Source organism: Artemia sp. Qi Xiang Cuo, chromosome 16 (assembly GCF_049724085.1).
Source record: "Artemia sp. Qi Xiang Cuo chromosome 16, ASM4972408v1, whole genome shotgun sequence".
Taxonomy (NCBI): Eukaryota; Metazoa; Arthropoda; class Branchiopoda; order Anostraca; family Artemiidae; genus Artemia; species Artemia sp. Qi Xiang Cuo.
Genome location: NC_142809.1, coordinates 58,822,007 through 58,832,121, shown reverse-complemented (window position 1 = coordinate 58,832,121; position 10,115 = coordinate 58,822,007). Strand labels below are relative to the sequence as shown.

The 10,115-nt window shown below is 35.0% G+C and overlaps 1 protein-coding gene across 1 annotated transcript in view; it reads right to left on the bottom strand.

The window, feature by feature from the left end:
- Positions 1-603: 603 nt before the first annotated feature.
- The window catches only part of LOC148943129 (uncharacterized), a 99,634-nt gene continuing 90,122 nt past the window's right edge, over positions 604-10,115 (bottom strand). Inside the window, exons 2-3 of the mRNA XM_089102445.1 lie at positions 3,345-3,545; positions 604-887 (exon numbers count right to left, since the gene is read on the bottom strand). Of these exons, the coding sequence (XP_088958571.1) occupies positions 604-887; positions 3,345-3,545 (485 nt within the window). The remainder of the gene's footprint in view (positions 888-3,344; positions 3,546-10,115) is intronic.

The following is a 10,115-nucleotide window of genomic DNA, read 5'->3' as shown; positions in this document are numbered from 1 at the left end:
GTGACCTCCCCCTCCCCCGGCCCCTGAGTGTTCCGCTATCTCTTATCTCAGACCAAAATAATTATAATCTTCGCAATATGACAAATCGTGTTCAAGGTCCATTTACTGCTTGTATAAAGTCAGATTTTAATCCTCTAATGGCGTGTCATATTGTTTGGAATAAGTTGCCTGAATCAGCTCGAGGGTACCACTCATTCGGCTCGTTTAAAAAAATTGTTAAAAATTATTTGGTTCCTACAAGTTATTTTTATCTATGTTTTTATTCTTTTATTATTATTTTTTCTTTTTTTTTGGAGTCTATTTAATTTACTTAATTAATTTAGTTTATTTATTCTATTTTTTCTAAAGTTTTCATTTTATCTATATTTTCTTTTCTTCTCCTTTTGCTCTTATGTCTATGAGTCATTTTATATATAGATCATTTTAAATTTTGTTTTGTTTTTCATCTCTGAGTAAGTAACTCATTTGTCTTCCCCCTTCTTTACAGGTCAATGAGCCTTTGGGGGAATAATAACATGTATCATTGTATGTGTATTTAATGAAGAATAAATCTTATCTTATCAAGATAAGAAAAGATAGAAGATACAAAAAAATCTTGAGTTCTTACCTACTCTCAGCTTCTTCATATGTTGGAAGTATTTCTCCATATCCATGAATATGAATAGTGCTGGTGGAGCTTCGTATCGATGTGGCATCATCCTCTCGTCTGGTGATATTGGATTCACTTGAAGAACTCGAGTTCAAGCTCGTTCTCTTCAATTCTTGCGCTTCTTCACTTGATAAGGATAGAGTTTCAGGACATTCTGAACTCTGGTTGGGAGCCGGGCAATTGTGTTCTACCTCTTCTGTTTCATTCAAAAATACTCCGTTTCTGTGTTTATGACCAGCTGCAAAATAATGAGTCCTAAACTAGATTCTTAATATGTTTAGGAATTCCTAAACATATCCCGAACTGAAGGGGTGCAGCAAGAAAAGTATCCTGGGGAGGGAGTTTGGGATTAAATATTCTTAGGGTAGACACAGATAACATATTTGGGTCTTATGTTCGTGTATCTATGCCTTTGCTCAACAAATTTTTTATGAGGACTGTAAGCCATACTGAGCAAACTTGAATTTTGCATGTAATTTAAATCTTATTGGGAAAGGGTAGTTTTTAGATACTAGGGATTTTAGGTTGACTGTAAAAAAATTTGCAAAATTCTTATTTTTTTTACAAAGAAATGTTGGGTTTTCGTAACTTTTTAGAAATTTCACCGAGAACTTCACCCTCAGTAACCACGAATCATTCGTGTATGCATGCCATTGTTAGATCATTTGACCGTTTTTTAGAAGTTCTGATTCTCAAGTAGGTCTTGAGAATGAAGATACTTTTGTCCGAAATTTTCTGTCTCGTTAAAACATTATCAATTTCCTTAAATATGGCCAGTTTGCATGTCGGTAGTTGACAACTTTGTCAGAAGTGCAATTATCCTAAGGAACAGGGTTGCCAACTTATACACTTTTCGTTTGAAATGCACTCTTTTACCTCAGGGAGGGCGCGGAAGAGGGGATGCAAATTTTTTGACCTGCTCTCTTTTTGAGCAAAACCCACTCAAGAAGTGAAGTTAGGTTAATCCTAACTTCACGCTGAACATGATGAAAATATAATACTTTAAAAACAAATTTGGGCTATATATTTGCACATTAGGGGGGGGGGGTATAAAGTATTTGGACAGCGTGAAGTTAAAAATAAATTCTTTCTTCATAATATGCAGAATAATTGTAGCTAACAAATTTTGCATGCAGACGCGCTACACTTTACCCCCACCCCCTAATGTGCAAATATATAGCCCAACTTTGTTTTTAAAGTATCATATTTTCATCATGTTCGATATACTTCATTAGGATTAACCTAACTTCACTTCTTGAGTGGGGTTGCTATAACAGATAAGTACCAAAGAAACTTTATTAAGGTCAAGGAGCTTTGATCATGAGAAGTTCCTGATGAACCTTCAAAAGTAATCTACCTTCTATACATTCCAAAAATTACTACGAATTCAGAAAAAAAAATTTGCACACCAAACAGTAGCCTATGTATGTAGTCTTTGCTAAATCATGTAACTTAAAAATCATGAACTTCCTAAGTTTTTGGTAAAGATAAAAACCCAGTTACTTGTCAACGAGGAGTTTATCAAATATCAGGTACTGTGGCAATTATTATATGGCCACATTATTATATGTGGCAATTATTATATAATAAAATTATTATATTATTAATATAAATATTAATATTTTATATTAATATTAAAAATTTATATATAAAAAAAAAACCCTGCAACGGCAGATAACCAAGGCTTTGAATTCTAGTAGTGTTCATATTTCTTTTCATTCTTCTCTAAGTAGCCATATTTTTGAAAAACCCAGCCATTTAATACCTTTGAAAACATCTCCATCATTACCAATGATTTGGGTATTTAAGAAGTTTTTTTGTGAGGCAATAGAAATTAAACTTATGCTAATTAATAATATTTCTTTAAATAGGATTTGGGGGAGTACTCACCCAATGCTTTATACGAAAATTCATTTAAAAATGATTCAACAAATTATATTACAAAACCAATAGCCATTATTGTATTTCGTTTCAATATGAGCTTTGCTGAGCACGGCCCTTGGATATAGAGCCGAAATATTCCTTTAAGGTTGAAAAAAAATCACTGTCTTGGATTAATTCCCAACTGTTTTACCTGTTGTTGTCTTTGTGTTGGTGAGTTGGGTTGGCGTTGCAATGAGTTGTTGATCATAATAGAGGGGGGTGGGGATCAAATGAGACTGAGGTGTTAAAAGTACTCATAACTTTTTTTTTAGTTATTTTTGTTTATTCTTTTTCGCAGTTGATATGCATGAGCGTGTCAAAATAATTGATTTTTTTTATATTTTTATTCTGGCAGTTTAATTATCTCAAATCAACCAATTATCGTCATTTTAATGACGGAAAACGTTATTTCGATGACAGAGTAATTGAAAATGCCTTTGAAGCAGATAATATTTATGTGCAAGAAAATCACAACCATTTGAACTATGTCATATTTTATAATTAGTAGCACAAAATTTACATAGATAAATTATTTTAAGAAATAGAAAAATCAATAAAAAATAAAAACAATAAATATAGTCTTATTTTATTATCATTAGTCTTATTTGGGCCACCCTCTAGCAGTAATAGAAGTTCTTATTTTTTTTCATAGTTTTTAAGTCCAGTTGTCCTTTAGAAAAAAAAGGAAGGAGACCTGTGGTACCAATTTCATGCAAGGGCACTGGGCTAAAATATGATCAACCTATCGAATGCACTTAAATATAAAACTTACATCGTAATATTGCTTCATCCCTTTGAATATTAGACGGGGTCGGGGTTGTTCTTGATTGTTCCTGGAGTAGTGTATCCTCCTTATTTATTTTCCGTTTGCCAAGAGCCTTAGATACTTCAGCTGAAATTCTGAATTTTTCCTCTAATATATTTGCTGGGCAGAACACATTTTTTAATGTCACTTCCAAAAAGTTCAAGATCTCTGAAAATAAGGTTTGGTTAGGAATATGGGTACTTATCTCTTATACCCACCACACACAAGTTCTTGGTCTGAAAGAACCGGTTTCTTTGGTAGCTTCTTTCAGCTTAACATGAGAGAGTGTATATACACTACATTGTAGGAATATTTTAATTAGATATTTTAGTTGGTATTTTGGTTAGGTTAGAAACCATTTAATATAATGTGTCTGGGGGCCTGATTTCCATAATTCTCTGTTGTAATTTCCATAATTTTGTTACTAAAGTTTTTTATTTTCATTATGCGTAGGTAAATTTCATTAGGATTAACCTAACTTCACTTCTTGAGTATGGTGGGTATAAGAGATAAGTACCGGAATATGATAAGGATAAAATTCACTACAGCGCTGAAACATTCCATAAATTTATTTAGAAAATACATGAATATAAGAAAACATTTTTATTTTTTATAAAAATTAGTAATAATTTCTTAATAAAAATTGGTTTTATGTTTATGACTGAAGCTGAAAGTTTATCTTTAAAAGATGATTCTTATAATATTCATTATAGGAACAGATATTATTCCTACAATATTTACGTTTTCCAAGGGCAGGCCATGACTTTGCCTGCCCTCTGTAAAATATCGATATTGGATAGGTTTTTAGCTCTTTTTCATTGATGCTGGAGATCATGTCAGGAGGCCGCTCGTGCGGCCCTCCTCCGCTCGTGCGGAGGAGGGCCTACAGTTTTGTGGCCCTCTGGTAATGTGACTTTCTATTGCTTTTCATATTTTCTGTTTAATTTTCTCTTCTTTGGCCCTTTTCTTAAAGTTTACCCCCCCCCTCTCTTCCTGAGAAAACCATGTGTAAGTGCCTTGTGTAAGTTTACGCCTTTATGTATTAGCGTACGTACTGTGTCGTCAGTTTAAAATACGTATTATTTTTGAAATTCTTAATTTTCAGTTTATTGTACCTTAATTTAAAGTCTTTATTTAACCTACAGTTCTTTTAAGCAACGTGTTATCTTCAATATAATTACTTTCAGTGTTTATATGGAATTTTCATTCTTGCTAAAAAAAAAAAGTTATCTTTTCGGCAAATGTATGTCGTACTAAAAACAAAACTTGATGCAATTGGTCCATATGTTTAAATGCAATAAGATTGTATCTTAGGAAAAGGAACATTAAAATTGCAAAATAGCGGAATTTGGCTAACAAAAATATTTGTTGCTCTATGTGAATAGAAATTTCAGGGGTGGATCTACAGGGTTTAGAAGAAGTCCAAGTGCTTCTTTCTACCCATTCGTAACCATTATGCTTATAAATATCTGTGAAATGGTTAATTTTGAAAATGAAATAAATAACACACAAACGAGCTTCTTTTTTACTTTAGACCTATGAACAGCTGTTTTCTGGAGGAGGGGGGGGGGTAGGTTAACGTCGCATAGAAAAAGCATAATTTAGCAGAGTCTAGAAGGGAGTCGCCGTTATTTATTCCAGATTGTTAATTAAATGAAATCTGGACTGGATACGCCAAAACTGGCGTTCGTGAAAGCCAAATATAAATTTAAAAATTTGCCAAAATCACAAATTAGATATAGATTAATGATATAGATATAGATCAATTAATAGATTAATAAAATATGGATTAATTAAAGATATAGATTAATTAGAATAGATTAGGGGAATAGATTAATCATAATTTTGAAATGTCCTTTGTCAAACCGTTCAAAGTTAACATTCAATAAGTCCATTAAGCTGTGTAGCGTATAGACACTGGACTTAGTTTTGAATTTGGTCGAAAAGTTCAACATTAATAAACTTTCGACCAATCAGATCAAAGAAAAGAGACTTGGTCCAATAACGAGTTCAACGTCTGAATAAAAGAAATATTACGGTAGGTTCAAATGGAGGCTAATTGTCAGTTTTAACTTTAGCACACCACTTATCTTGTGTAACTTGTCTCCAAAAAATTCCGTAGTTACTGACTTGCCACTATGAACACGAAACACAAAGCTTAGTATCAGCATTTCTTGAAAACAGGGGCGTAACTTATTATGGGCCAGGGGGGCAACTGCTCCCTCCAGACCCCCTGATCCCAGTTTGCGCCCCCCCCCCCTCGCAAGCGAAATATAGTTTCTGCAAAAACATCTTGACAAAACTAAGGTAAACCTGCATATTTCAAGCATCCAGAAAACAGGTCAGTTTTCTTTAGTATATTTTTGCCTTTATGGTACTATATGGCTCATTTTTAATTTTTCACTGTCATTTTCACTTGATTTATGAAAATTGGCTCCCACTTTGACCCCCCCAGGATTTAGACGAAATTACGCCACTGCTTTAAAACATAATCAGAAAGCACCCTGGCACCGCCATTCCTTGATATTGTTGAGCTTTGGTCAGTTTGTTGGTTTTGTTTTCTTTTTTGTATAGGCTACAGTTACATGTGGTTCTCGTTGTTTTGTTAAGGCAAATGTCCGTTTTCCTTATTATTTTTTTCCTTTGTTGTTCCGTCTTTCCTATGTCGTTTTCAAATAAATAAATAAAATTAAGGAATTGAAACTTAGGAAAATATTCTTAAGGGTGTTTTAGAATAGGCTTAGTTCAATTGTTTTGCCAGTTTTCAAACAGTTCGTGATAATGAACTGTAAGTAAGGAGCGACCTGGCTCAATAGTAACCGAAACTCTAAGAAAACAGAGTTTTAATACCAATAGATACATCAAAAGAATCAGATTTTTGTGCTGATTTCAAATATATAAGTTTCATCAAGTTTAATTGACCCATCAAAACTGTAGAAGTTTCAAGCTCTTATCTGCAAAAATGTGGAACTTTGTATTTTTTGCCAGAAGAAAGATCACGGATGTGTGTTTATTTGTTTCTTTTTTTCTCAGGGGTGATCGTATCCATCCACTAGTCTTAGAATATCGTGAGTAAGCATGGGCACTGTTTCTGTTTTCTGTTCTGTTTTTAAAGTACCTATTGTGTTTATGCAAAAAACCAGGAACAGAACAGAAACAGATGACCTGTTTTTTATTTACCTGTTCTGTTCTGTTTCTGTTTTTATAATAGCTATTTCGTCCGGTTTCTGTTTTTTTCCTACCTGTTTTTCTTCTGTTTCTGATTTTATTTAAGTGATACGAGAATGGGATATTTAAGAAATTTTGAACTTACAAAATGATTTTTAAACCATAATTTGAAATTGTGTAGAAGCGTGGTTACGCCTCATGCGACTTCTAGAATTGGAATGTAAGTAAAATGATGGAACTCAGTCTGTCAAGCGCATCTAATAGTGCTGCTTGCTTGTTTCAGCTAGGCAGGATTATGGACTAGGAGTCAGATAATAGTAGGTATTTGCGTAAGTGTTAGCAGTGGTGAATCCAGGGAGGACCCGGCTCCCCCCTCCAAGATTTTTTCTTGCACCCTCATTCCTTACTTTTTTTCTTTTTTTTCACTCCTTTGTTTAGAATAAATTTGTCAATTTCATCAATTATTGGTACCTTTGTCACATTGGGTCCCCCCAAGATTTTGCTCATTGGTAGCCTTGTCACATTAGGCCTCACCAGAGATTTACTTAACATCCGCCTCTGAATGTTAAGACGGTAAAGGTGCAGTTTAATTCCACTAAAACTACGTATTGCTTACAGTATATTATTCCATCAAATAAGCAGGAAAGTTGCACAGTTACTGTCCAGGAGAAGCAGGATACAAACAAATCACTTATTACTGTGTATGCTGGTTCTAGTGGTAGGGCCTCTGTCTCCTATATTACATGGGAAATAATTTGCACCTTTAGCCGCGAGAACTTTAATCTAACTGTTTTTATGGAATTTATGCTGCTAAATAACATAGACCTGCTACGATTACCGTTCTGACCTATACATGATAAATACTGATTATTAATTTGTAAAATTCTCTTAAATGCTTAGTCGAAGAGCAATGTAAATGTATTGAAGTCTTGTCCAGTAGAAAGTTTTTGCTAGCAAATCTTTATTACATCAACATAACAAGATAGCTAAATATACTTTTTCTCATTTAACTAAAATCATCTCTAAAATCAATAAAAATCCTTTCAAGGAAAAGTCTAGAGTTGAAACTAGCTGATTTTCTGGAAGGGACAAATTCTTATAGAATGCCGATATACTTTTCTCATTCAGTAGGATACCAATCTTCTGGTGAACACAGTATTTTTTACCATACAGCAAAAGAAATTCAAAAAATTAACACTAAGCGGTGAATTATTTCATTTATCTGTCTCATAAATACCAATTATAGACCAGCTAATTCCCGTAAAAACTAATATTGTGCTTCAAATGGTCTAAGTTGTTATGAAACCATAGTTGGGATATGTCATTTTGCTTTTATAAGCAGACATTATCTTTGGCTTATTGTGCCAACAAAACAGCTCAGGAGGCAATTGGTTCCTTTATCCCTAGTTATGCCAGTGAGGTGAAAGAGGTCAGATATTTGGGTGGAGGTGCAATTTTTAAAATAGTAGGCTACTGGAAGGTGCTTCTAATTTTGTAAAAAATCCTAAAATCAACCTTTGTGCTAAGAAAAGCATGATGTCATCTTCTGATGACGACTTGGATGTTCTAACTAAAACTTCTAAGCTATCTCTCTGGGTATCCCATTTGAAAAAGGAATCACAGAAAGTATCAGGTGCAATTTCTGCAAAGTGTCTCAAAGACTAAGGAAGTCTCTACCACGACATTTATATACCACCTTAAAAGGAAGGATATAATTGATGTGCAAAAAAATAAAGTAGGCGGCTGGTGCAGTAAATAACGAACCCAAACCAACTCGAAAAAAAATGTATATCAAGTCAGGCTGCTGCCCTAAAGAAAGCTCCCAATAGCAAAGCAAGTGACACAGAGGATAATGAATTAGTGAAATATAGAATAAACAGAGTAGACATATGACCATTCCTTATTTCTAAAAATAGGCAGCGCGAAAGCGCTGCCTAAGTAAAGAACGATGTGGGCACAATGTTTTTTTTTGTTTTTTTTTTCAAAACTTCGTATCACAACCCTCGGGGCTAGGGTTTTAAGTTATGCCCTGGGGGCATATAAGAACGATGTTGGCACAATGATCATTTATTATTTTTTCCCTTTAGAGCAGGGCACTCCATATGAAAAGGGTCGTCGTAGAGACTTCAAAAGGGGCTCATTCGATTGGAAATTGAGAGTTCTAGTGCCCTTTTTAATAGTCGAAAGTGATTTGAGGGCAACTAGCCCCCCCCGCCCGCAGGCCCATCGACCCCCCAGACATCCAATCAAAATTTTGAGATAGCCATTTTGTTCAGTGTTGTTGATTTCCAGATAGAAAATGTGTTTTTGAGGAGAACACTCCCCCACAACCCTCAGGGCAAGGGTGTTAAGTCATGCCCTGGGGGCATATAAGGTTTTTTATAGAAGGCGTTGTCGTAGAAACTTCAAAACAGGCTCATTCTATTGGAAATAAAGGGTTATGGGAGAATGTCCTCCTCAAAAACATATTTTCTATCTAGAAATCAACTACGCTGAACAAAATGGCTATCTCAAAATTCTGAGTGCCCTATTTAATAATCAAAAGTGATTGGAGGGCAACTAGCCCCACCCCCACGCCTATCATTCCCCCAAACATATCCAATCAAAATTTTGAGATAGCCATTTTGTTCAGCGTAGTTGATTTCTAGATAGAAAATATGTTTTTGAGGAGGACACTCTCCCATAACCCTCAGGGCAAGGGTTATAAGTTATGCCCCGGGGGCATATAAGGTTTTTTATTGAAATCTTTTTCGTAGAAACTTGACAAAGACTTCTTTTGATTTGAAATTCAAAGGGCTAGTGCCCTTTTTAATAGTCGAAAGTGATTTGAGGGCAACTAAACCCCTCTCACGCCCACCATTTCCCCAAACGCATCCAATCAAAATTTTTAGATAGCCATTTTATTCAACGCACCTCAAAGTTTTGGAAATTAGGTCTTTAAGGATGACAACCCTTCCCCCCACAGCCTTCATGGCAAGGGTTGTAAGTTATGCCCTGGGGGCATATAATGTTTTTACTGAAAGCGTTGTCGTAGAAACTTCAAAAGGGCTCATTCAATTGGGAATTGAATGGGCTAGTGCCATATTTGATATTTGAAAGGGATTTGAGAGCGACTGACACCCCTCTCAAGCCCGCAAAGTTCCAGAACACATCCAGCAAAAATTTTTAGATAGCTATTTTGCTTAACGGAGGCGAAGGTTCAGAAGATTAGGCCATTTATGATAGACCCCTCAGAACCCTCAGTGCGAGGGGTGTAAGTTATGCCCTGGGGGCATATAAAGTTTTTATTGGAAGCGTTGTCGTAGAAACTCGAAAAGGGCTCATTCAATTGGGAATTGAAAGGGCTAGTGCCTTTTTTGATAGTTGAAAGTGATTGGATAGTGACTAATGCCCCCCTAACGCCCACCATTTTCCAAAACACATCCAATCAAAATTTTGAGATATCCATTTTGTTCAACGTAGTTGAACGTTCTGGAAATTAGGTCTTTTAGGATGATAACCCCCTCAGAGGCCTCAGTGCAAGGGTTGTAAGTTATGCCCTGGGGCATATAAGGTTTATATAGAAAGTTG